General features: G+C 40.7%; 2 protein-coding genes across 11 annotated transcripts in view; both read right to left on the reverse strand.

The window, feature by feature from the left end:
- The window catches only part of prkag2b (protein kinase, AMP-activated, gamma 2 non-catalytic subunit b), a 36,919-nt gene extending 14,260 nt beyond the window's left edge, over window positions 1-22,659 (reverse strand). Inside the window, exons 1-4 of one of the 4 annotated variants that reach the window (XM_026998252.3) lie at window positions 22,141-22,658; window positions 18,993-19,064; window positions 14,934-15,189; window positions 1,938-2,182 (exon numbers count right to left, since the gene is read on the reverse strand). In XM_026998252.3, coding sequence (XP_026854053.2) covers window positions 1,938-2,182; window positions 14,934-15,189; window positions 18,993-19,064; window positions 22,141-22,227 — 660 coding nt within the window. In that variant the 5' untranslated portion in view covers window positions 22,228-22,658. The other 3 variants (XM_081703290.1, XM_081703289.1, XM_026998253.3) reach the window with 3 other exon arrangements.
- Window positions 22,660-25,504: 2,845 nt separating this feature from the next.
- The window catches only part of kmt2cb (lysine (K)-specific methyltransferase 2Cb), an 81,123-nt gene continuing 78,696 nt past the window's right edge, over window positions 25,505-27,931 (reverse strand). For all 7 annotated transcript variants that reach the window (XM_081703750.1, XM_081703751.1, XM_081703748.1 and 4 more), the window contains 2 exons: window positions 27,787-27,895; window positions 25,505-27,659 (listed from right to left, as the gene is read on the reverse strand). In XM_081703750.1, coding sequence (XP_081559876.1) covers window positions 27,567-27,659; window positions 27,787-27,895 — 202 coding nt within the window. In that variant the 3' untranslated portion in view covers window positions 25,505-27,566. The remainder of the gene's footprint in view (window positions 27,660-27,786; window positions 27,896-27,931) is intronic.

Genomic DNA, 27,931 nt, shown 5'->3' on the forward strand with positions numbered 1-27,931 from the left:
CTCATAATGTTTGTGTACTTTGATGAGTGTTCTGGACAATACGTACTGACTATCATATTGTCCATTTAAAAAAAAAAGATTGAGGAGTCCGATATTACCCAAACAAAGTGCACAGTTCTGTTAGACTACACACACACACACACACACACACACACACACACACACACACTGAAACTCATAAACATTATTTTTATTACCTCACGTGATTTGAACTGCATTCCAAAATGCAGTAACAATCAGGATAAAATCAGGCTCAGATCACTTTAAGCAGTCCACAAAACCAGCAGGAAAAATTTCAATACAAGTCTCGTCTAACATGAATATTTTACATGCTTCAAACAACATTTAAAATATTAAACTAACTGAATCTAATTTAGCGCTCTTACAGGTTCTGCTGTAGAACATTAGGAGCTATAGATGAGAAGCAGACCACAGAAGTGGAGAAAGAAGAAAATTCAGAGGAGCTAATGGAGAAAAAAACCTCAATGCTCCAGAAGACAGGATGCAATACACAATGCACCATACAGGAAAAATAATTTCACAAAACAAAATTTACTAGGCAGAATGCTGTAGCACTGCAGTGGTTTTCACTGGTTCTGGCTCATGGTGCAAGTGTGATGTAACTCCTCTCACCAGACTTCTCCAGATAACATGCCACAGAGTAACCAAAGCCAACATCCTACAACACAACCAAACCCAATGTCCTAAAGTACAACCAAAAGTTCTTGATGGTCATGGAACAGCTCTTGACAAAAGTATTTTACTGGACTGGACATTATATGCTTAGGAGCAATTACTTTAACCTTTGAGCCAACTTTCAGCCAGACAATATCAGTATCTATGTATATTACGCTGACAGCTAATGCCGATGAAGCAAGCAGAATCCAACTGTGTCATGCAGGCATGTGCAAAAACAATGTAACAACAAAAATAAAATCCAGCTGTCAAGCAAGTCATACAGTTAAAGCCATTCTCATTTTAGGTGGGTCTCTGCTTCTTTTTTTTTTATTTTAGTTTGTACTTATTACCTAAGAAACCTACAACAGCACAAAATCTGCATTATTAATGACCATGACCACCCACTAGTAATAAACAAAAATCCACTATCACCACCTGACACATAGTTCTCAATTCACATTTACGATTAAAATTATATACTGGAATAGATTTTATGGATTATTGTGTATATGAACATTGTGTATTATGGGAGCACAAAACATTTTACTTTTCAATGAAGCAAGACAAGAATGTACTATACATCAGCTATACATAAGCACTTTCCATTTTGGGTCTCAAGCTCCTTGCAGCTCACACTTCAGGGTGTCCTGCCCTATGCCTGATTCAGCTAGCTGTACAAGCCCTGCCTGTGTTGAGGCATTTTACACTGAACAAATTGTTTATTGTTTTAATTTAAAAACATACGCGTTCAGGCTCACTTAAAATAATGAGTTCCATTATTGTTCTGTTTATGTAATATATGAAGGGAGAACACTGAAATGTGTTATGCATGGGTACAGGACACGACAGACTGGAGAAGCACAGGACCAGAAACCCAGAGCTAAACTAAGCTTTTTCTATACTTATGTGAAGCACTTTGAATTGCTGTTGTGTATGAAAGGTGCTATATAAATAACCTTGCCTTAAGTCATGACCTGGGTTTCCCACTCCTGCTTCTGGATTAACCCTGCACTCCGGAAACAAATGTGCTTCCCTGCTCTCGGTGCACACCTAACTCAACTCACCAGGTAATTAACAAGCACTTTGTGAGGTTAAAAGTGGAGTGTTATAGCAGGGGGATCCCCCTAAAATGAGGGGTGGGGCTCCTCCAGGAGCAGGGCAGGGAAACACTGGCCTCCATCAAAAAGCAAACGACCAATGCCGAGTCCTTACCGGCACTGCAACTTAACCCAGGCGGGGAGAACACGATGATCACTCACCGGGCGGTAAGCAAAGCTGAAGGAGGCCAAGTTGGAGGTGAGGGTGGGGGTGGGCATAGAGGTGGACATGGGCGATCTGCCAGCGGGGGCCAGGCTGAAGCGCTGGCCAGTGTCAGGCGGGGATGAGAGCGAACGTGTCCGCCTCTTCTCCGGGCACTCTGGAGCACTGCTGGGGGCTTCCAGGGAGAAGACGGGCGGACTGGGGGTCTGTGTCGGGGTGCTAGGTGGAGAAGACAGCCCAGAGGCTAAAACAAACAGAGACAGACAGGACATGATGAAACCTATTCAACAGTTGTATACAAAAACAAACATTTTGCACAGGAATTCACTGAAAACTTTTATACTATTGTAATCTTCAAATCCATGGCTGCATCTGTTAATTGCTTGACCTAATCATATGCAATCCACAATAAAGAAGACTTTTAATGTCACTGGCAAACTGTGACTGGACAATTGCTTATGTAATATTCAATTATTCACTGTAGGCAGGAGGATGATAAAGTTTACAATACAGGCTACCTATGTGTGACACTCAGTGTGTTTATTTGCACTCAGTGATCTGATCATTATCGGATTTCTCCAGTTATCTGATTATTCAAGTACACATGTAAAGAGCATACTCAGATTTCGTAGGTCGGATTTCTTGAAACCCGATAAAGAGAGGTGGATTTAAGCACAGGAATCGCATTTCTCAATGCACGTATCTGGGTATTGATTTCTTAGACTCCTCGTGTGCAGAAATGTACATGGATAGACAAAACAAACAAAACCAAAAAGAAACCTCTAAGAAGGGCAGCATTTTGCAATAAAACCATAAAAAATGAAGGTCCATATTTTCCATTAAAAAAAAAAAGCTGGGATAAGGAGTTTTAAGTTTATGTCACATGCTACGTCTTCTATGTGTATACTGCTGGGCTGCAAAGCAGAAATCAGATTGCTACCAGATTTGTGAAGACTCTCCATTTTTCCATTATCTGACTACTGAAGCACACACAAGTGGGTTAATCGAATTATTGACAAAATCTGCTTATTATTGATAAAATCTGCTTTCTTGCCATTACTGGATTATTGAGTCCATGTAAATGCACTCATTGCTTTGCATGCACATAAAGGGTGATCAGTAATCTCCACTGGAGAGAGTACCTGTGACCTTACTAGTGTCATCTTAGTGTACACAACTGACAAGACAGCTAGCTGTGTAAACAGATGCAACTCTTGCTTTCACTTGCATGCACTGGGGATGTTACAGAAAACAGCTGTTGTGTCACATAACAAAGGTCCCACGACAAGTGTCCCACAGACACTCCCCAACCCCACACACACCCATAAACACATGCTGTCCTCCCTCAGCACATGGTAACACATGACACTCGCACACCTGCTGACCTACTGACATATTGTACCAAGCCATAACACAGTTACACAACCCTGACCATGGCATCGACACATGGGTATATACAGAACAGAGTATGTCAAAGCGTGAGATCGAATACATAATGGTAGGTTTTTGCTAGGCTTATGAGGTGTTGTCTTTTTGTTTGTTTTGTTTTTTTACCTGAACACGATTTACCATTTTAAAAACCTTGATTAATGATATATGTGTCAAGAACAAAAACAAAAAAGTGAGACACAAAAAATAAATCTTAAAACCATGTTGTGGCACTGTTGAGTTCTATTTGTTTACATGTAAATGACATTACAGCAGCAGCAAGATTATGTAGAGAAACTAAATTATTAATCAGTGTAATCTTAAATCTTGGGTTTGAGGCCCCTCACATACTCTTGAAAAAGTATAGACTGTTAATTAGGCACCTATACCCTAAATAGCAAAAAACAAAAAAACAAAAACCCATCTAATAATAGCAATAGCAAAAGCTTAACACACACACACACACACATATATATATATTTCAGCAAAATACAGAAAAAACCTAAATCTACTTTACAAAAATAAAATAAAATACACAAATAATGTTCTTTTGAAATGCACTTACATTGCCTAAAATTACATTCATTTTAGTCGAAGTGTGCTAGTTAATAGGAAAAATAACATTTCCTTGATTTCTGGTTTGAGGAGAATATGAATACATGAATGCAATGGTACCCAAGTTTCTTCAAAATAGGGAAGCGCGTCTCTTCCCCACCTCTTCTGTGTTCCACCAAATTAGTGGATTTTTTTCACCGTCAATGACATTTTCACGCAAGTATGAACTGGGTTCTGCTGTAAGCTCTCCATCCTAAAGCTAGCAAATGGTGAAAGCTACCATTGCCTCCGTTTCCAGGGCTTGCTTAGTAAATGTTTCGTGTAACTGGTTGGCTGTTGTGTCACCATGCCCAGCGAGGACGTAAACTGCTGCAGACGCTGGAAACAATAGGCCCCCATGACTGTAGGTACTCTGAAAATGTGAAGCTACAGTGACATCGCTGAAACCGGTTTATTTTCCAGTTTCCGTCTGTCAGTCGTACGCAAGTCCGTGTTTTCATGGAAACTATTTACAACAGTTCCCCACCAGTGATCAGCACTGGTTCTGAAAGCGTGGATTCCAGGTTCACTATCTCCTGACATTTAGCCGCATGCTGCTGGCTGCCTGTGGCCTGCCTGGTGTGTCACCATGTTGGCTTCTTATTTTAGCCTTTGCCACTGCAACACATTCCACAGATTCTGCTAAGCTATGTTGCTGGCACAGTGCTAAGTCTCCACAATCTCCTAAACTGCTCCAAGTGCAATACTGCCTGGTTCTACATGACTGTGTTCATTCATCAACAACCTGGCTTATACCTTTTTCCTTGATCATATTGTGAAAGCCATACTCATATTTATATATATTCCTGTTTATTCCTGTGCTTCCAGTTATTGCTTACTGGAACCCTATTCCTACAGTTGGATGGGGTCAGAACTCTACGTTCATGTCTTTTATCCGTTTTTGTGAATAATAGTCTCATAGATGCACAATGGTGTCAGGATTTGGTATAACACTGGAGTGATGCTGGATTTGCTTGGAACAGTGCAGCCTAAAATTCTGCAGTCTGTTAAGATTCATTAACTGATATTCCCCAATAAAATTAGTAAGATATTAGCAAAAAAAAAAAAAAAAAAAAAGTTGACCAAAGGAAGATTATGCATCTTGGAAAATGAATCTGATTAGCACTAATTTGCCAAATATGTATTTCGATTTTTTTCAGCAAGAAATATAATAACTACTTGTATAGGTGTATCCATTTCAACATGTTTATAAACATGTCTTTTAATTTTTCTACACATGAAACAGGAAATGCAGGCCATGAAGCGTCGGGGTGTAGTCTTCAATATCTATTTAGTCAGTATAGTATCCTACACTTAATTTTTGTTCAAATAAATTTAAGGCACACAGTACTGAGAAATGCAACAAAGATTTTTTTACCCTGAGGGATAATTTTCAATAGGGTGCTATTAAAATGGAAAAATAGACTACTTGGCTGCATCCTTGATGCTAGAACCCCCAAAACACTAATATAAAAATGCTATCGAACATCAGGCCTTACTCATTTGGGTGCATATTTTCAAGATGTGTCCTTAGGTTGCTTATACTGGAATGGTAGGCTAACTGTAGCTTACAATTCTTGCATGCAACTTTATCATGAGGTTCCACAGTTTTGCCACCTACTGACCAAAACTTAAATGGAGGGCAAATTACTCTCTCTGCAGCAGAGTTGTGAACTCTCTCCAATTGCTAAAATACAGTTGTTGAATTATTCGCTTGTTTTGGCTTGACATACATTGCATTTATGAAAGTGATGTGGTATGACTCCTGTTCGTTATACTGTACATTCAGTGCAGCAGCCGAGGCCACACGAGGCAGACAGCGAAGGTAGTGCTGTCCACCCCCCACCATCGAATGTCTGGGTTTTAAATAATTCGATTACAAAATCAAATTTATAAAATTCGTTGACAGCAGTAATGTTTATGTATAGTCTGTCATTAATGAACGTGATTAGATCATGTCATTGTTAAAAGTGATTCAGCCTTACGGCCCTCTGACGGCAGAGCCAAGTTGCTCAGAATCCGGAAGTGCTCTACATTCACGCTATACCGTGGGCTGTTGGCTTGCTGAGACCGTCTAACCATCCTACTGTGCAACAGGGTTCTGGGGGCATGGGGGTGGGGGGTTATTCTTTTCCAGACATCTGTGACCCACAGCGAATTTCCTGAAGAGGCCTAGAAGCCCCTGTCTGATTTCCTGTGTCACCTCCATTGGCCTCCGTCACCCAGGTAGCCAGGATCCTAGTAGCCTCTAGTGAGTTAGGCTAATAGGTTAAGTGCATCCCTGTCATGGTCATTTCTCCTCTCAGAGCAGGTTGTTTACCGTATTACTAATCTCTGACCTGCAGGTTCATATGTGGGTTTGGATTGAAATAATCACCTCCTTCAGACCTTGCAGTCCATTAGCAGGATGCTGGCCACTTTAACTGGAGGAATTCCCAGTTTATTTCCCTCTTCCTCTTATTTGTTTGGCTTGCGTGGTTTGAGAAGGTCCCCTCACCCGAGGGAAAACACAATCAGGTTCCTATCCTCCAGATTGCTAAGCAACATGTCAGTGATTCAGATTTCTCTCCGTTTGGGCCACAAAGCTATGCGCTGTCTGGTGATGTATCGGGTAGAAGTCAAAAATGCAAACTGTGGAGGAGGTCCTGTACCAGGCCACACCTTCCCAGAGTATCACATTAATGGAATATTCATTGAAGAAATATTACAGCTTTTTTTCAACCTAGGTTTTATCTACTGCACTGTAACATATGATTGTTAACCATAGGCAAAAACGTAGACACATTTCCCAGTACTTAGAAAAGAATGGAAAACTTGACTCAAAAGATACAACAGCTGTGCTATTAGGAGATTGGGAAGATACATGGTGTAACTTTATGAATCATCCTGTAGGAAATGATAGACAGGCAGTGTACCTACGCATCAAATGGCACAACTGAATATCTCGGCCTCATTAACAATGACTGCTATTCTTAGCGATCGAGCCCACGAGATTCTGGTTGCGAGCCTGGTTCTGCCTGAGCCAAAAACAACACCTGCAGTCGCAATCACCTGTCCATCTCTCCAACACTCCTGTTGAGCGAGTCAGGGTAAAAATAGTCAGTTTAAGAGTTTCTCTTATGTTTCGCATACAGTCATCATTAAAAGACTGACTGTCCTAAAGTGGATGGGCAACAGTGATCACCATGCTGGGATGCTTTCTAGGAAACACAATGCAATTTTCTAGGAAAATGGATGTTATTTTCTGTAAAAGATAAACTATTTCCAGAATGTTGCACAAACCCTTTCAGACTCTGTATGCTCCAATTGAGCCAAACAATGATCGAGTCTCTCGTTGGGTGCATGGTGAATGTGAGAGAACACAATTCACTAATACAGAAGGGAACACAAGGCTTTAAGTCTAATTTACGTCAGCAGCCTGCAATCTCATGTGACACACAGGAATCCCTGTGGGGCGACTCTGCCCCATTACACATCACTCCTGTCAAGCTGAGGTAATATGATGAATCACAAGGTTCCCGTGTGTGTCTGCGCACGAGAGATGGTGATGCTAATAGAGAGTATGTTGATAGTGTCCGAAAGCACATGCCATAGTGTATCTGTATTGCTGTCGACAGATAGGAGCGTTTAGTGTACTAAACAGGCACTACCACTGCAGGTCAGTTCACAGTCAGACCTCAGGGCCCATCTGTGCCAAACTACATATACATAGAAATACATACATTACAGATTCATACAAACACCACCAACTCTGACCTGAAATAACTGACCCGAAGAGAACAGGTCCTTCGGAACCATATGGGCTAGAGTCCAAACTGTTCACACAAAAGGTACACTATTTGAATTACACATCTATGCAAGCAGTACAATGCAGAATTGACCTACAATAGAAAACCTGAAGCATTACTCATGACATATATACATGGCATAAAAGAGTATTTTAAAGGAAAACTTCTCAAATATGAACACAACAAATATGAACATCGAACTGCTACGCAAACAGCTCACACACTCCTGTGGAGAATTCTGTCTTTGTCGGTGTTCTAAATCAGCACCATGGCATCCCTTACAGCAGAGCCCTGACCCTACCAACCAGGTGTAATGCAGGTGCCAGGTCCTCCAGAGAGCATTGACTAGGCGATCTATTTTAATGAAACTTGACATACAAAAATAGGCTGCCCGAGAGTGAACACAGACATGAGGACCAAGGCTTTGTTATGACAGTTAGGTAAGTGTGCTAACACTGGACAAAGGCAGCAGTCAAACACAGATGTAATGTACTATGGAACAGAATTAGGATTACCAAACACACACATATGAATATAACCAGACAAACAGATAAATGGAATGTCTTGTAGTGTCCATGTAGTGCTCTAAAAAAAAAAAGAAGCTGTATGTGACTTGCAGAGGTGGGTAGCAACGCGTTACTTTTACACTGTTACATTCGAACAAACTGTACTTCCAGAGATGCTTTAAAAGAGGTAACTTAATACTCGAGTACATTTGCTAGGTCAAAAAGTGTGTTAACTCTCTCCTACAACATTAATCCCCAAGATTTATTTGATCTTTTTTCAAAAAAAGAGAGTCACATGTTTGTTTGTTTTTGTCCACATTCAGCACTGTGCTCTCCCAAGACATCAACACATGAGATTTGGCTAAAAATAAATGGAGGTTTTCAGCCAAGTCATTGACCTCTATGGATTGCAAGAACATACAGTGGGCCATCAAAAAGGCCTTCATTCCCATCACAAGCAGTGCTTAACAGAACACCTCATACTACAAAATACCTTCCCAAGCATTTTCAAAATTTGTTTCTAAGACACATGCCCAGATGATGGTCCTGTTTTAATCATGCTGTTACAGGACATGAACAGTGTTTTAATGGAGTCTGTTTCAAGCAGATCTCTCTGTCAGTATCATGCTACTGCAAACTGAATAAATCTTGCAAAAGTCTTCAATCCATAGCTCTCTCTCAATGCCCACTGGCAAGAGCTAAAAGCAACATATCAATGGACACAAACATACCCACGTGCTGCCTGATACCCACAGGACTTGCTCTAATACCAACTACACAGCATGTAAAGCTCCAGTCAGGAGGAAGTAAAGAACACACCGTTCAGTTTAACTGGAGTACACACAGAGAACAGTCTGTGTTGTAAAAGGTCTCATCTTATAACTTGCCAGACTTTTAATCTACTTGGAGAAGATGAATCCCTCACTAACAGCAATGTGATTATTCTGAAAGTGCCTAACGTTAAGGCCAGAGACTTTTTTCAATGCTCTTTTTTCTTCTTGATCTACTATTGCCCGTTTTCCATTTGAATGGTACAGTACCAGCAGAGACACACGGGGTCTCGGACATGCGTCTCCGGCTCATCTGCTTCTCTTCCTTGCGCTTCCTGTTCCTCGGGAAACTGCTGAACCTCTTCATAGGAAACGAAGGGTCTTGACGCTAGATGGACCATAAACCATGCCCTGCGGACCTCAGTGCGGTTAACTGTTCAAGAGCCCTTCAGATAGAATGCCTGCAGAGCCAAGAAGGGACTGAAGCACTACTCCCTAGTCGAGGGGCGGAGGGGTGAAACTCAGTGAAGGGTAGCTGTTCAGATCCAAGGAGCCCAAGGAGTGTTGCCTGATCTTGAAGTTCATTCAAAGATGCGTGAAAAACAAGCAGCAGCTGGAGAGTCCGTCCTGTTTTTAGATGAAGAGTCTTCACTGAGGAATGTGATTGTTTTGCCCTTTTTGTAGCAGTCTCCTAAAGTGAGAGTGTTTCACCTGTCCTATAAATTCTCGACGATGTCGGCCTCATCCCACCAGGTTTCAGGGAATGTTCACTGCTGTATGGGCTGTTGTTGTACCACTTGCTGTTCCAGGGTTCTACTCCCAAACTCCTTGAGTTGGTGAAATGCAAGCAAGGCTACAGAGTGTCAGGTCACACGCCGACCATCACACTGCCGGGGCGACAAACTCTGCACGTTCAGCTTTCTCAGAACTGATACCTTGTCTGTCCCACACTCATCCAATTAATAGCCCTCTCCCTCCCTCCTTCAGCTGAGGCTGTTGGGCAGTGATCCCAATCCCCCACCCCCGCCTGCTCTCTCTCTCTCTCTCTCTGCATTGAATTGCCAGGTGCAGTTGCATGTCTTTTTAAAATAGTCCACATGGCAGATAGCTGTAAATGCAGAGCCTCCAATGACAGGCAGTTCTGCCCACCATCAGGCCCAGCCACTCCCCTTCGGTTAGACCAGCCGTCACTTAACCTTACCTGCCCACCACTTGACCCCTGATCGCTCTTCCCACTGGACACTTCTTCTGCTGCTTGACATTTTACACAGATGTACAGTCGTTTCTCAAATTATGAGCACTACTTTCTTCTTAACATTAAAGGCTGAGGATGTGTATGATGAGGTTCTTCCAAAAGCACCTCCTGCATTTAGTCTCAACTTCAAGAGTTGAAATAATGGTTCGTGCCTCCCTAGTACAGTGTCCACTCTGTTCTGTCCCTTTTCTTCTACATCTCACGGTCCGAGTGCTCTTCACTACTCCTGCCTCCCTCTCAGAGATCCCTGCTGTTCCTGTCTGAGGTCTCCCCAGAACGCCTTGCAGGGAGCACCATGTTTGAGACAGAGAGCATTTAGCTGACACTTGTATTCAAAGCAACTTACAATTATGACTGAATACAACTTGAGCAATTGAGGGTTAAGGGCCTTGCTCAGGGGCCCAACAGTAGCAACTTGGAAGTGGTCAGACTTGAACTGACAATCTTCTGATTACTAGTCAAGTACCTTAACCACTGAGCTACCCCTGCACGTGAGTGAGACAGACAGACAGACAGACAGACAGACAGACAGACAGACAGACAGACAGACAGACAGACAGACAGACAGACAGACAGACAGACAGACAGACAGACAGACAGACAGACAGACAGACAGACAGACAGACAGACAGACAGACAGACAGACAGACAGACAGACACGAACATGGTATGGGTGCTTATCTCCTGACAAGGTCATGGCACTGTTATGTGCAACACAAAAAGGGGGTGAAAGTCTAGAGTGCAAGTGTTTTATGTAAAAGAAAAAATAATTCTACACAGGCAAAAGTATTACATCATACGCAAATTACATGTGAATTAATTGTAAAATGTATGAATAGGATGGAATTTAATTATTTATTGGATGGATGGATGGTTGATACTGCAAGTCAAGAATGCAGAAATAAGGCCTCATATACCTCCACAGAAATAAAAATATGCTAGAGAAAACTTTGACCCCCATCAGGAGGTGGTGATGAGTGGAAAGAGTTGAGGTCACACTTTTGACTGCTCATCACGTGCCTCATAGTGATGGGTGATGGGTCACTCTGGCTGATGGGTCATGGTATCACCTCGCTGCGCATAGGTGATATGACGAAGGCAACAGACATGGCATGGAAATATGCGGCACTGAAATAACTTTAGTCTAGACTGGACTGGAAGGGAGCAGAGTTGCTTCACTCAGTGAGACTACTGGTTTGACTCCGAGTGCCTCCTAGTGGGAAGTCTGGTCCCTGTTTTACACTGTATATGCCATGTACGAAAAATCAGAACTATTTAACAAAGGGGATATGCAGAAACAAGGCCTGAAATAATGGCTTAGAAAGCAACATACGTCTTCTGAGAGTGACCAGATCGAACATGAGATGCTGTTAGATCCTAAAAGTACTGCCAGAATTACATTTGATGCATCTCAAATGCAGGCTTTGTGTTCTCTGACTGTGCTAGCACATCCAAGTGAACTGCATTGTGCAGCCGTTTACAAAATATCAGCATGCTGTCAAAAATCACACAAAAGTGATGAATTAATGAAAATATTATTTTAAAAAGTTAACAGTTGCCATTGAAGATAACTGGACAGCACAACCGTCTAATTTTTCCTCATAGAAAAAGTTCTACAGTTATTTTGAAGGCTTCTTAGCTGGCTGAAGGCAGCTCCACTGTAGGAGGCCAACTCATGTCAAACCTGCAGTCTCTATGGCTGGCCCAAACTCCTGAATATTGCTGTTGTTAAAATTCAAAGGGTATGACTCCCAGCAGTAGGTCTTGGAGAGCAGGCCACTTCAGACATGATGCCATTCGAAAGCACCCAAAGACCAACCCTTTTACACAGGTGACCTTCCAAGCACAACACTTTAAACTGCTACAACCAAATGGAAGCTTCTCTCTCAAACATTCAGTCACTAACACTAATTAGTAAACCTGAAAAGAGACCAGCGAAGGGTGATGCAGTAGTTTTAGGAAAGTGAAATAACTGTGAAACGAAAAAGGAAATAGTTTAGCCCCCTGGTGCTCGTGTACTGGGACACCATTGTACACTACTATTACACTTTAATACAAAGTAGTAACAACAAAGAATGACTGCACTGTACTCTAACTTTAACAATATCATCTGTAATGCTACAATATTAAGATTTAAAACTATTTTTTTGGCCAGAAAAAAAAAGAATACCATCACAATGATGTTGCTCAAACAGAGTCAAAAGCAGTTCTGTCCTGCAGCATCCTCATTAGTCAATTCCAGGGGGAAGCTACAGAAAACTAAATCTGGGAGAAATGTGACGAAGCTGGTTTGCTAATGCCAGGCTCTTAACTAGAATAAAACCACAAGGAGCCTGTAACTTGGTTGTAAGATGTCGGGCTGTTTACAGCGGCTTAGTTCAAAACACACTGTGTATCGGCATTTATGAAATAAGAATTCATGATACGGAATGAAAATTTTAATCTACATCCTTATCAGAGTAGCAAATGATTAACACTGCGTTCTTAAGCCCTTAAGTGTATTAAGGGCTCTAGAAACACTCTGCCTTGATTTAAAACAACTCAGCAGAATGATGTTGGTTTGTATTGTTTGTGCTGTTCATACTGTAATTCTTGTGTTGACAATTACATTTGTGTTGGAAGTAACAAAGCAACAACACCATAATGGTTGAGCAAGAATCATGTTCTCACCAAGATATATTTGGGGAACTGAAACCTGGCTCATAATGCACTATATATATATATATATATAAATATCCCCATCCAAGCCCATCTTTCTCTCAATTAAATCTTTTGCTTTGCTTCATGAAGGTGCATCACCGTTCATACCTTCATTAGACAAAATATAATCCCAAAGCTAAACCTTTGGTCGCTGTGGTCTGTCACTTCCATAACATCACCTCTTTTCAGATTTACTAAGTAAGAAGTTTACCTCACGCATTACATAAGAGTGTTGTAGTACATGTAGTAGCACGAACGACCTCTGCTGATCGTCTAAAGTGTCTGAGGTTTTCAGGCAGGAAGTGTCCTCGCATGTCGGCATGGGTACCATCAACCTCTCAACAGCCTTTTCTGATGCAGAACTGAAACCAGTCATAACATAGTGGTGCAGATAGCACTCTAGCATACACACAATAAAAACAGTGAGTGTGTGAAAGAGGGGTGGGGTGGGGAGAGAAAGATCTGCAGAAGCCGAATCTTACAAAATATGTCCAGTATTCAGATAAAGGTTAGTCTAAGCAGAAAAGGTTTTGGAACATGGTACATTGCAGAGGTTAATAAAAACACTTCCTTGTTAACAGCTGTGGGTTGTTGTCTCAAACACACTGCCCCTTGTGCTGGGCTTCATAGCACCTCTGCCAGTGCTGATGCACTTTGAACCCCCAGTTAAACTCTTCCTCACATGCACAGCTCTGAAGCTATTAAAATTAAGAAAACTGCAATCAGTCTCTTACTATACACCTTTCAAGCCATTAAACAATCAAAGGCTCGCTAACCACAATTGTGATCACAGCACTTCCTGCTCAGGGATTTCAACTCTTGAAACGACAGGAAGCCGCACTCTTTATGAGTTGACGCAGAGTCGGTCTCTTGCACTTCAAACCCAACCTCATCCCGCAATGATTGGTACTGCAAAACAGATATCCGATAAGCATAAAGGCCCCAACCTGCCAACAAAGACGACTGCAACAGGATGAGTAAACAGGCAGCGCTTAGCAGTGATGGCACTTTGAGCCTCAGTTTTGTGTTACTGGGATGACCGTCTCTTGTGCAGGTTGGTGATGACTGCAGAGACAGCTCTCAACAATGACTTGCTCCCAATTGATGAACCGACCTCCTCCGGGTAAAGAGATGCATGGATAATATAAAGTGGACCCAGAAAATATAAAACTACTCCCAACTGACTCACATTTCAGGGCTCAGAGGACAATGTGTAGAAAATGTAGCACTAGCTATATGCCCTCAAAATGGGGTGCATGCGATGCCAAATTCAAATGATCAATTTCCAAGTTTTTACATGTGATTTTATGATGATTATATTACTATACACACATAGTCCTGTGAATATTGAGATTCAGTGTTTTGTGCAGATGTGATCAACTGCCCATTCACAAACTGTCCATTCACATCAGCAGCCAACCACATGCTGCTGTAAAGGCATTAAAGCTTGGCCTCACTTATAAACAGCAAACAGGGACGATCTGGAATTAACCTGTTCAATTAGATCGGCAAGCTGACAGGGTTAGAGATAATTGGTAAGTTGAAAGGGTTAAAGAAAGGTGATCTTACACATATGGCACACTGACTGCTCAGAGATATTGGCGCACTGAATTATTGCTAATAAGGATTTACAATAATTCTCTCGTAGTTATTTCACTTTGATTTGACAACAGTTTCTGTAACGTTATGTTTTAGCTGAGATGTGAAGAGCACTAGCCAGCATATCCTGAATAGCAAGTGACCCAAACATTTATTGCCTGTCGTGGGGTTAATGTATCACATGACTTATTTATGCCCTTGGCACTGAGAAATGAATGTCTCTAAAATGAATGTCCCTTTCCCTTGTTTGTTATGCCCTGCAGTCGAACTGAAGATGTAGGGCTATAAAGTAGGGGATATCACAGAAAACTAGGACTCCCTACTGAAAATGCTCAGCTCTTTGCTGGTTTCTTACCTTTTCGGGCTCTGGAGAAGAGCCTGATGCTGGCAGGGGCAGAGTTAGATGAGGAGCGGAAGATACCACTGAAACTGAGGCGGTGGGGGGATTTGGGGGGTGAGTCCTGGTGGGTGGCTGGGGGGTAGGGGAAGGTGGTCTTTGTTGAGCTTGGACTGTCCCTGGGGTGTACAGGGGCTGACATAGGGCTCGACGGCTGCATGAAAGGGCCCCTTATGCAGAAGCCTTTAGTGGGGCTGGCAGAGGAGCTCTTCACCTAAAGGAAAGAACAGAAATCACGGAGGAACTGTAAGAGTTTACCATTTAAATACAGGAAATTTAATTAATCAAAGTTGATGATGAAGCTGTTTAAATTGAAATGCAAACAAAGTTGCGTGCAAAAATACTAATCTAGAAGTACTAGGGGTATAACAATACAATTTTACGGTTTGACTTTCAGATTCTGAATTCAAGATATAACATTTTTTGATATGTTAAAAAATGTGTTTTATACAGATATTGGGTTATTTATTACATAGACTAGTTTGGAAAAGAATACAAATTATATTACGTCCCTTTGCAAAGAGTGATCTTATAATGCAGTTGAACAACTGAGCTAAAACAATACACAAACTTTCTACAGCATATGAGAGACCCACTTTATCGATCCTTTAACATTTCATTAAAATTAATAGTTAGTACCGAAATTACTAAGAGGCTCAATGCACACAAAATGCAAACATTGTAAGGATTCTCTGATCATTTTATTAACTTGCATTTCTGATACAGTTAGAACTCAGAGCTCAGTATATGACAGCTGATATGATATAGTTACTGTAAAAAAATCTGTTAGTCACTATATATATATAGGCAGCTCTGAGACGCTCTGACAGTATTTTCATATTGAAAAAAAAATCGGGTTTGAACAAGAAATCACTATTGCTAAATCCAACAAAACAAAAAAGTAACACCGTAGTTAAATCCCATTACAACACAGCAACAAGGACAAGTCATTGCACAATGCAGACAGATTTTGAGTAGAAGAGGAAAGACAGGAGGCACAAGAACTATATTACTATTGTAATCGGTGAACAGCATAATTAAATCCCCCACCACAGGCATAATAAATAAAAAACTGCTGTGTGTGTCAGAATTAGTGGATCTGCATATGAATTCATATAATCATATTTCAAAAGTATTTCTCGCCAGAATTTCTTTTCTCAGGCTGAAACAAATCAAGCAAAAAACCCTCAGTACTGTAAGAGAATATCATCACTAGCTTAGATTCTTAGGATAGTTTACATTCCACAGGAAGTACAAAAATACAGAATAAAAACACACACAGGCATATCCACTCACATGTCCACAAAAAGAAAAAAAGACCACTGGAGGGCTGCATAGTAACTATATAGTAATATAGCTTTGTAACTATATATGGCATAGTAACTATATACTGCATAATAACTATATATAGCCTAGTAGCTATATATTTGTGCTAATCATTACTGCAATGTAGGCCTTTGTAACACTGATGGCCACAATATGCAAATGATTTTATTGCGCACTATGAGCACATGACCTATAGCAGACATTTCAGATGAGGGCTCTGCTGGTGTTCTGAGGAAGCACAGCATTCACATAAATATTTTGAGTCAAAATAATGCAGGTCGGTTTTTGAGCATGCCGAAAGAGTAAGTTAACAAAGTCTTTTAATATATTACTATACCCGCAACATCATATTTTTGTTGAGATCACAAAAGTATTTGTTAAAATATTAGAAGGAAAAATACTTTATAAATCATAACGCCAAAAGATTTTTTTAACAAGAGTGTCAGCTCAATATTTTATAGTAATACGTAAGATCAGTATTTGGTCAGTGGCAGCTAGCAGTTTAGTTCAGTGCTTGTTGGATCCCACACCGCTCTTCTTCGGACCATGTGAAACTGATGCATGATTTCTCATTGGCTCCAGATCCACGGCCATGGGCTGAGCAGCGAGGCCCTGTCTGGCTCCTCTGTGAAGGCTAAAACCTCAAAGCTGTGACCTTCAAATGTTTGACGCACACCCAGGCACTGTATATGGTCATGCACCAAAGGTTTTTTTAGGGGCTTTTGATATTTTCTCCCCCCCTCGTGCTGTTTTACTGGCTTGGATTTTGTTTGTCCTTTGATTATAAGACTGTCGCTGTCTTATCATTATGATTGTGTAAACATCTGGAGTCTCTCAGCACCTGTGCGTGAGTGTGGGTAAAAAAAGGGGGGGGGGGGGTGGAGTCCTGAGAAATGACGGCTCACCCACCTTTGACGAGTCATCATGAAAGGTAACCACACAAATTCAGAACTATGGCTGCGGCTTTGTTTTAGGCCACATGGTGTTGGCACCAAATAAAAGTGACAACATGTGCATCGGGTCTTGTTTTGCTGGTGTTTCTATTGGTGTTTCTATTGTATTGAAATCTTTAATTTTTAATCTTTAAAGGACGCCACGGGAAGAACGGCAGCCCCGATGCACTGGGGAAAACCAAACTCTAAAACTTCCCAAACAAAACCAGAAAATAGGGAGGAACTTTAATGGCTAAGGGGAGCCTCGGGAGGGAGACAGACTTGAGAGGGAAAACTGGAGAAGGGAGAGGATGTGTACAAACACAGACACCCTCGCAGAGCAGAAGAGAGGTGTAGCACAAGGGCTCACAGACCTCAATACCCAGAGTTACCAGCTAGGAGCTTGGCTCAACACTTTAGCACTGAGTGACTGGGTCACTGGGCTTATATAGATCTAGCCCAGCTGTTGATTGGTAGTGTGCCTGACTCGAGGCCTCCCCCTGGTGGCCGGAGGGGACCTCGGCCTGGTGCCAGCCCTTACAATTATTACTCACAGTGTTTTAGTTATTCCAAAAGACAGTTAGTAATCCAATATTATTAATTTAAGTAAAGGTGGCAATGAAACAGTGGTGAATGAAAGAAATGTTCATAAATATCAGCCCAGGAGTCATGAGTGAGTTATGCACACCTTATGACTATTTAATATAGCTGCTAATATGACAAAATGATTAATGATGGTGGTTAAAGAGAGCCTCTTGCTTTTCCATTCTTATGCATTAATGCTGTGATGAGAAAACTTGCTTAAGGCTGGCCTGAATCCACACCTTCCCTCTGAGCCAATCCTATTACAAAACAAGAGCAAACACTCCCACCCCTTTCACAAAGCACACACCATGTCTATAGTATTCTGCATAAATGTGGATTTTGACAAGCTAAGCATATATCTGTGAAGCCTGATCTCTGATGAGCATTTCTAAAAGGTATACTGGCACCAAGTTTATTAGAAGCCACTCTACAGTTCACTGGCAGTGACATGATCACAAAAGCAGCACATTGTACAGCAGGCACTGATTCATCGTTAACGCACTGCTATAGCAGAACCAGGGTGCAAGATTACTGTCTTGACAACCATGTGGTCTATGAAACCGAGAAATAGACAAATCCAAAACACTCAAAGGAACACACTGTTCACACTAAGTACTAACTAACTTATGAACCCTTTGTTTGCAGGCATTTAAACATTTTATCAGGATTATGAGGCCTAAAATGTCCGCCATGTTTTTTCCCCCAAATCAACTACTAAAATTACATTTCTGGGCTCTCCACTTGAACGTACGTTTATGCCTAAGAATGATGTCTGCCAACATTTTACAGACTAATCTGGCCCCAACAGTGATGTGTGATGAGCAATCAATATTTGGTAAAGCAGTTTGATTTAGAACTGAGGTTCTAGATAAGAGAGACTTTGGCACCATGGAAACTAAGATAGATTGTCTCCAACTCACACACATGAAAGTCTTGTATTGTTTTATTGAAGACAAACTACACCGTTATTTATTGCTATCATTAGTTGATAATGAGTTGCCCTTGGACCACCTCTGCTTTTAATGTAGCTGTTTATCCATGAAGTCATTCAGGGGCAATAACACAGCTAATGGCTTTTCTCACTTGGTGTCTGGTGGGCTAGCAGAACAACTGCTGTGCCAGTGTCTCCCTTTGGATCAGCCAAACGTGCAGTGTTAGGAAATTACGTCATTACCTTTGGTGTTCCAGCTGTGTCAGGTTTGAATGTTTCTCCATCCACACAAGGAGAGGCAAATGGACTCAGCTCCTGTGTCAGAGAAAATAAGCTATTATGTCACCACGAGGGGGATTCCACACAGACCAACCTTTAACCAATATGTTATTCTCAGTTGATGACTGACAGCAATTTAACAACCAGAGTTTATACTTGTTCCTAAATGACACATCTTATCCAGAGCGACTTTTGTAAAGTGGATAAGAGCATCTGCCTAATACCGTAAAAGTTAATATAAATGTCCCTTTGTATGGTGTCACTATGTTTTCTACTCTGCTAGGTCCTTTCAAATGTAGTCTAACTCTCAAATTTTGATTACATTCATAAACTGAGATATACAATCTGAATCAGCACTGGAGAAAACAAGCATTTCTTAAACATCAATAAGGTGCAGTTTAACAAATGCTTTCCTTGTTACTTGCCAGCTACTATTCAGAAATATTAGCTGCCTTGTTTCCTAATGTTATAATCTTCTCTGCTGTGCTCACCTACCTTATGTGTATCTGCCAGCTCATTTTGGCATGCATTTTCAAAATCTCACATGTATTCAACCTTTTACCCCCCAGTGCAACACAGTACGCAAGACTTTTTTTTCCCCAGAGTTTCAAATAATTTCTCCTCCTACGCACCTGTGCAAAGGGAGGCAAAGTGTAGCGAACTATCATTACCCTTGGCACACATTACAGAGATGAGCATATTGGAGTGCCCATCAGGAAATACTCAAGATTTTTTCATTCAGATGTTTCCCCAGCTACTGCACTTGACAAGCATCTTTTCACAGACTACACATTCAGCCCTCCACGTTTTGCAGCTAAACTCTAACGGTCAATGTGCTAATGCAGCTCTTAAATGTCTGGTACCAAACATGAGGTAGCGTCTGCAGTAGCCACTGCATGCATTACTCAGTGCATTTGCAACTTGCCTGTTGGATGGGAGATCGGTGTGGCTGGCTTGGTTTGGAACGGTGTACTGCCAAGCTGCTCTATTTAGAGAGCATTTTGAGGTGGATGGCGCAACCCCACCATGATGCACGAGCTAGACATGCTTGTGTCCAGAACACCCATGCAGGTCAAAAGCATTTGGAGATGGCAGTAAAGAACACAAACGGAGCACAGAGCAGCTGAGCATAAACTCACACGAGGGCCGACACACGTTCAAACATCTGAAGTCATACATTTAACATCATGCACTTACACAGGAGGACTATGATTAATGCACTTAATGTTATTATTATAGCTGAAATTAGGTTGCCTTTGTTATCGTGTAAGCATCCGATTATAGCCATCTCTGCCATTATAGCGGTCTTACATAAGAAAGGACACAAAGCAAACACAGCATGGTCATCAAACAGAATATGGGACAAAGGTGAACGCTGTTTAATATATTCTGGGGAAGCATGTGGAAGATGGGTTGAAGGGTGATGGGAAACAATGAGCATCATAAATTGATCAGAAACGATTTTGCAAATGATAGTGTAAGCCACTTACATTTTTACAGACTCTACTTATGATATTCATGACATATTTTCCTGTTCACACTTAATTGTTCTCTGTCTTTCCCCCTATAAACTATGATTTTACCAATCAAAAATTAACACAGGATGCAATTTAGTAATGACTGGTGATTTTGTGCATGTTTAATTATTCAAGTACGCAGGGTCAGTAATAAGTGTTTATTTGGGAATATGAAATTCTAGCAGAGCGCTGCGGCTAAATTATTCCGCAAAGGTCCAGTGTCTAGGCCTCTTTACTTTAAAATGTTTCCTCCTCCAGTATGGAAAGCAGAAGAAAAGGAGGCAGGGGCGATTTGATTCAACAGAGAAAAAAGGTCTTAAATCCGTTCAGGGTTTCCAGTAATGAGGTAGCTGTGGCTTCAGTTTCGACCATTTGCAAAAACAAGATGTATTTCAGAAGCACTGTAGGGCCTCAATAGTAATATGGGCAAGATAGCGATACTTTGATGCGGAAGCTTTTCAAAAGTGAACAAAAATAGAGATATAAGATTGGTAGGAAGTAGCGACATAAGCATTTTAAATTAGAATGAGTCATCAGCTCCTTATATCCAATGTGAAGCCGCTGTACGGTTCAAAATCAAGTGAAATGTGCAGACATGTGCGGACTATTTCATAACGTATTACAAACATCCGCGAACTCTGTCAAAACTTTCTTTTTGCTGATAGTATTGTTATTACCTCTCACTATGAATATGCAAACGCGTATAGGCTTTACGGTATCCAGAAACGTATGGACTGCTTAAATCTCAACAGTCTCAAGCATAACAAAACGTGACCTTAGTTATTAAAAGGTCGGTGTGTCTGCGGAAGATTACACAAGCCTAGATGTTTTTAATAGTGACTATTAAACCTCGTGCCAGTGCTGTTCTTAGCCATAACTGGACTGGCTAACTGAGTGAGTATTTTAGAAAGCTATAGCTAGTTATAAAACTTGCGCACTTGGATGCGCCGTTTGATATTCTCAGTGTAGTGCGAACTAAGATCCATTCCAGTCCTAACAGCTGTTTGCTCAGCTTCTCCGTTTTTCTTTCTGTACACAACGACCGACTGAACGCAACTCAGCATGAACACGGCTGTAGCTAAACAATATAGCTACTTTCACCTCGCTGTAGCAAAGATTGCACTTTCGCAGTTATGTTTTGCTCATGTTAGCGTGGAACTTCAACACATCTAACGCACCTGGTGTAGTTTAAAATGGTAATTTACAATCACCGCACAATATGGTGCCGCCCTGATGTAATGTGTAACCGAAATCTTGATTTGCTATTTAGCGGGCTAGGTCATCCACTAAGTCAAAAGTAATTTAATCCTGCATCCTGCACGATTCCACCTTCGGAATAAGATAACTCCCGTGCAGGTGACTTAACTTGAAGAAAACACGAGTACTGTTTTCATATAAGTGTCGTTAAAAAAAGGAAATTAGCAGTGGAGATAGGAACCCTTTTGCAAAGATGTTAAAGGACCCGCAGACGGTATCGATTGCATGAACCCCGATAACACAGAACTTCCAGCAACACGCTACACTAACCTTAAAACGGACTCCTCGTGCGCATAAGCCGCGGCTGGAACACCAAGTTAGAAAGAAACTCAACTCACTGGCATGTTAAGTCGAAGTGCTCTTTTTTTCTTCGGATTCTTCTTCGAAGAGTCCTTTTTCTTGGTGTCCATCACAGTGCTTCCCATTGCCTCTTAAACTACTTTTGGTCCTTTTTTTCTATAAGTGCTCCGCGATCATTTGAGTCTTCGCAAGTAAGCGTCTGACAAACAGCTTTGTGATGCTGAATTTACGGAAGCATTACAAAATATTGCTACACTCCAAACCTTCAGTTCCTTGTCAAATTCGCTTTGCCATGGGGAATATCCGCATTCTCTCCGTCTGAAGCATTAACCGTTTATCCATCGAGAATGTTGCACACCCTTGTTACATCGTGACGCGTGCAACCTATCAAAAATGCACCAAAGCGAATTCTTGCTATAAAAATAACTAAGTGACGCACTGGGCGGTATGTCGCTTATCGAAAAGCAAAGCTGCTTATCAACGACTGTTGCTGCTTCGCCAGGTACGCGCAGTTTAGATACACCGAGAATCTGCGCATGCATGTTTCTAATGGGAGGGCTCACACGCGCCATAGTGGTGCTGCAGGCCCGTGTGCGTAGGCGCGTTTGGAAGCGGGACGTCAAAATATTAAATTATTCAATAATTCGCTATGGCGGCCTAATTATTTTCGATTTTCCATCATTTCTGAGAATTACTGGTGGCATTTAATTTTGCATTACCGCATCTGGTAGAATTTTGTATGACAGCTCCTGGCAGAAAAGCTCATTACTAAACTGAACTGACCCATTTTCCATTACGCTTAAAGTCTCGAGCGATAGCAGCCTGATAAGCCGCTCCTGCTCCTTTATTTTGTTCATGTATATAATATGTTTATATACTCTACTGCAATTGAGCGAATGGACAGAAATCAAGCTCTCTCTCTCTCTCGCTCTCTCTCTTTCTCACTTCATGTTACACAAAACGATAATAAAGCGTCATAAAAATAACTAGTGCTGTCCAAATTCATACAGATACAATCACACGTGTGCATGCATGCGCGCGCACACACAACACGCTCGTATGCCATTTGGCGCATACGGATGACGCGGGGCAGCATGACTCATCTCCTTCCCTTTAGCCCGCAGCTTTTTGTTGTTCTCTCGCTGCTATTATGGCATCTATCCACCCCCCCCCCCCCCCCCCCCCGGAACACCCAAGCTCTATGTTTGAAAGTGCAGGATAGATGTAAGAAACAAATCTGCAGTAACCTAAATTATCCTCTCTGCGGGTTGCCTTAAGCTTCTAGATCTTCAATAAATTATGTTTATATTTCGCCATTGAATGAAGCTGCAGATTTCAATGTTCTCTGTTAAGCAGAAACACTGAGATTACTAACAGGAGTAACACACATGAACCATTTATGAGAACATGTTCCAAACACCCCACTCAAAGCTGGGACTGAAACAGGACATTTCTTCAATCACAGCTGGTTTCTCTTGCCTTCTGCCCACATGGTGACACCACTCTAAAAGAAGGCCATATTGATTCACGTAGCCATGACACTTAATACAAGTTATTGACTTTAAAATCATCCACCTGATTCAAATAAAACCATTTTTAAACGTTCCAAACGTTTTAAACGTTTAAACATGACTTTTTAATGTCCAACAGTGTATGAAGATGTCCTTGATAGTGAAAGGGGGAGTCACACCTTAAATTACTTAAACCGCTACACCGACAGTTACACTTTCTCACCAGCAGGTGGGGCACATGTGGCGTTGATTCCATACGAGGACCCTGAATTCCTCCGACTAACATGCATCATCTCTTTTATACCAGCTATATCTGTGATTTGACATTAAGCTATATTGTAAACAATGGTGAAGTTAAAGGCATTTATGAGCATGTTCTGATTTATTATAAAATATGCTCCATTACAGATAACCTGTTAAAATATATAACCTAATCCAAAGGATTACTGTACTATTACTATAAAGCCATTTAATCCAATATTTTCAAATACATGCGGAGTATTTGTTAGCCCATTAACTGCCGAAGAGTTTCAGAACATTGGTTCCCTACAGCTGTCCATAACATCTCCCTTATCCAGCAATACAACAACGCTGAGAAGACCCATTTAAAACTGGCTGACCCATTTCAAACAGGCTTCATCGGTGTAAACATCTCAGGTACAGAATACATTGGGATCGGCGAGAATAAAGTTCTTCATAGTAAATCGACATTAGAAATAATTTGATATCGATGTCTGTTTGAAATCTGCGATTTCTCGTCATTAAATGAATTAAATGAAAATTAATCAAGATAAACTTCACTTAACATGTACAAAGTATCAAACAAACACCATAATGACGAAAACAAATCCCGTGTTCACGATCAACAAACCTGTTAGCACTTAAATTGTCTATTGAGCGTCAATGAAAGCAAAGAAAGGAATAACTCGCAGCCGAAAGATCTCACAAATGTTTCCAGCCACAAACGGCAAGGGCATACAAAACGACCCAAAATGTATCCTGGTAAGAATACAACAGGTCGCGCACATCTCGGACCTTTGAATGATCGCATGCTAAGTTCTATGCTGATGCTGTTGCATTGGGTCAAGTCATGGGAACCGTTCACTTGATTAGCACCATTATAAAAGAAGAAAAAAGATAAAAAACGAACAAGTCATCCTTATTCAGTTGTAATCCTGCTAGTAATGACCATATTTTAAAAATGTACCAGTAATCGAATTACTGCATTCTGTCATTGCAAATGAATAATTATGAAAACGCAGTTACATATATTCCACAACCCTGATGATGTATCAAATCCAAAGTAATGCATGCTATAATAAACCAGTGAAAGTCCAACTGATCGCTCTTAAACGTCACAGATCCTTTTGTGTAGACGTACCGAGGCCCAGAGCCTCGACATTGAGAGATCCCGGAGATTTGGATGCTTTGCGTGGGCGTCTCAAAGCCAAGAACGCGCGCGTACACCACCACCCAGGTTTTAAACTTTGCGTTACTATGGCGACGGAAAAGGTTCTCCACGCCCTATCCGTGACTCGAAGCTTCGGCCAGGACTCAGCATGTCTGGTTCGCGTACTCCGTACCGATAAACACCCACTCACCCGCCGCTAGACTGCTTACGCACTATGCGTTATTTGGGTGGGATTAGTTCTGCATGCAGGTAGAGACGACTTCTGAACTACAACTAATTCTGACTCTACATTTTAAAATAAACTAATGTATGTCCTGTAATTTTACTATATTCTGTATATTCAAGATTACATTTAATGGTTATCATACTATTGTCATGGCATACAATAGAAATAAACAGATTTTGGGTGGTAAAAAAATTAAATTACTTTCTGTACCCTGTAACAAATGGCTAATTCAGACAATAAAGTCCTACAACCAATAATGATGTAAAATATTTTATTTTTCTGTAAATGTTCCTAAATTCAGTTCCTTGAATACCAAACCCTATAATCGCTCTGTGTACTTCAAAAGGATTCATTTTCCAAAACATTTGAGACTACTATACAAGGGGGCGCACCACCAGGAGAAATGTTGATGTAATTTACAAGACAAGTAAAATATTCATGAAACAAAACAATTTTGTTACAGATGTTCATTGAGGGAAAAATATATACAACTGACTCTGTTTGAAAAATCCATGCCCTGTACAACTGGTATTCTAACCTGTAAATTTATTTATTGGGAAGTTGTGTACAGAAAAAAAGAAGAAAATACTAGGCTTGAAACAAAGCATGTGAAATGCAAATATCAGGTATTATTTAGGCTACAAAATGAACTGCGCGCTTTTGACAAACATTTACCTTTTAATCAATAAAATTATTCATATTGAATATATACATTTCTTTTCTAAAAGTCACCCCAACTTTCTCATGATTTTTTAACAAGTACATGAACTGGCTAGAGCTTATCCGACTGAAACTAACATTTTTAACTGTTATAACCCAATAATTAAACTGGACACAGAAGATTTATACAAAAAACCCAGACCAAAAAAAAAAAAATCTACTTGTGCCTATTCTGGTTAAAGTCATGATTATTTTTATGTGGGTGGTTTAAAATTAATTGAGCTGTTGTCCTCAACTATAACCAGATTTCTTTTAAATGCCTTTATACGGTTGCATGATATTTTTCAACTTGCAGATCAGTTTATCATTAACAGCCTCTTACCAAAAAGCTAAATGCAAATCACATTTTTAAAAAATCAGTTTTTCAAGTGGTCAGAATGAATGTGTCAATCACAAAGAGTCACTACAATACCATACTCTAAGTAAAGAGAAAATACTTTCTTGTGAATTATTGAAATTACTTTGCAATTCTGTACAGAATAGTAATTTAAAATAACCTCTGAAACAGTTATAATGGCGCATCGTTATTAAATATTTTTTAAAAGAAGAAGAGAAAATGAAAACAAGCACATGTAAACACCCAAACATCAAACTGAATAAGGTAGTATTTGGTCAATCATTCCAATATTTTTCCTTATTTACAATTTATTTACAAATGTAACAGAATCTCTTCAAACTGCGGGCAATATTCGCAGTCTTGTATCGTTTTTGTCTGTTTGCGTTTTTCTTTTTTTCTTTTTTTTTTTTTAAATTTGCACCTTTTTTACATTTTAAAAATAGGCCCACTCACTCAGTCATACAGTAATAAATACAAAACAACTTTTCTTTTCTTACACAAAACAACAAGAGAAACCTAGGATAAAACTGACTCATGGAATCAAGTATTTAAAATTTCTTTTTGTGAGTTTTGTCTGTTTTCTTTTTTTTAGTGCAAGTTACTTTTCCCTTTGCGGAAGTCAATTCCGTACATTCTTCTTTCAGTGATGTTCTACATTGATTAGTACTGTACAGTCTCCACCAATAACGTCAAACGAATGGGCCCGCCCTCTCTTTCAACCAATAAGGCATATCCGGCACAGTGCTCGCTCTCCCTCCTCATTCGCTGGTGAAATCTGCCTCAGACGTTCTACCCCTTTCTCTCTCTCTCACTCACACACACACCGCCTCGGCACACACATATACACACACACACACACACACACCTCAGCACACACACACTCACATGGCACATGCAGGTAACTGAACCTTCTCCTTTCAAGTCCAGAGAACGATGCAAATGGCTGTAACACAATGGCGCAATTGCGTTTGTGTTTTCCTCTTGATTTTGCACATTACAAAAAAAATAAATTAATTTAAAAAAAATAAAAGAAAATAAAAAAAAAAACCAAAATAAAAAAACAACAAAACCCCCCACCCCACCCCCCACAAAACACCTTAAAACATAGATCGTTCAGCAGTGTCATTAATAGGCCATGAAAGCTACAGGCTTTCTTCTTGCCACTGACAAACTTTAAATTTTGCAGTTAGTCTTCAGCACCTTGGTCTGCTCAGGACTCTTGGCACCTGTGAGTTAGAGAACATGTGCGTCGCTCCTCTTCAGTTCAGCCACTTGCGGCAGTTGGCTGTGCCACAAAGGCACGGAATCTTGTTCTGGCTGTCCACCGGCCCCAGTTTGTAATTGTAGCACAGCTTAAATAACACACACACACACACAGGCACGCAAGCCAGGATAAGTTATGAACATAAAAAAAAAGAAAATAAAAAGGATGCTGTTATAATGGATTAGCAGATGCACCCATTGAATACAAACACTTACCTCTTCTCCTTTTTCAATCCTACGACTGGAGCTGATGATGATTTTATAGCCACGTTCAAAGGTCACTACTTCTGCCACACAATTTGGTGAGCAAGAATGATTGATGTACCTACACACATACAACACACATATTTATATGTAATCA

The sequence above is a fragment of the Electrophorus electricus genome, chromosome 20, assembly GCF_041902795.1.
Source record: "Electrophorus electricus isolate QZ-2024a chromosome 20, ASM4190279v1, whole genome shotgun sequence".
In the NCBI taxonomy this organism is placed as follows: Eukaryota; Metazoa; Chordata; class Actinopteri; order Gymnotiformes; family Gymnotidae; genus Electrophorus; species Electrophorus electricus.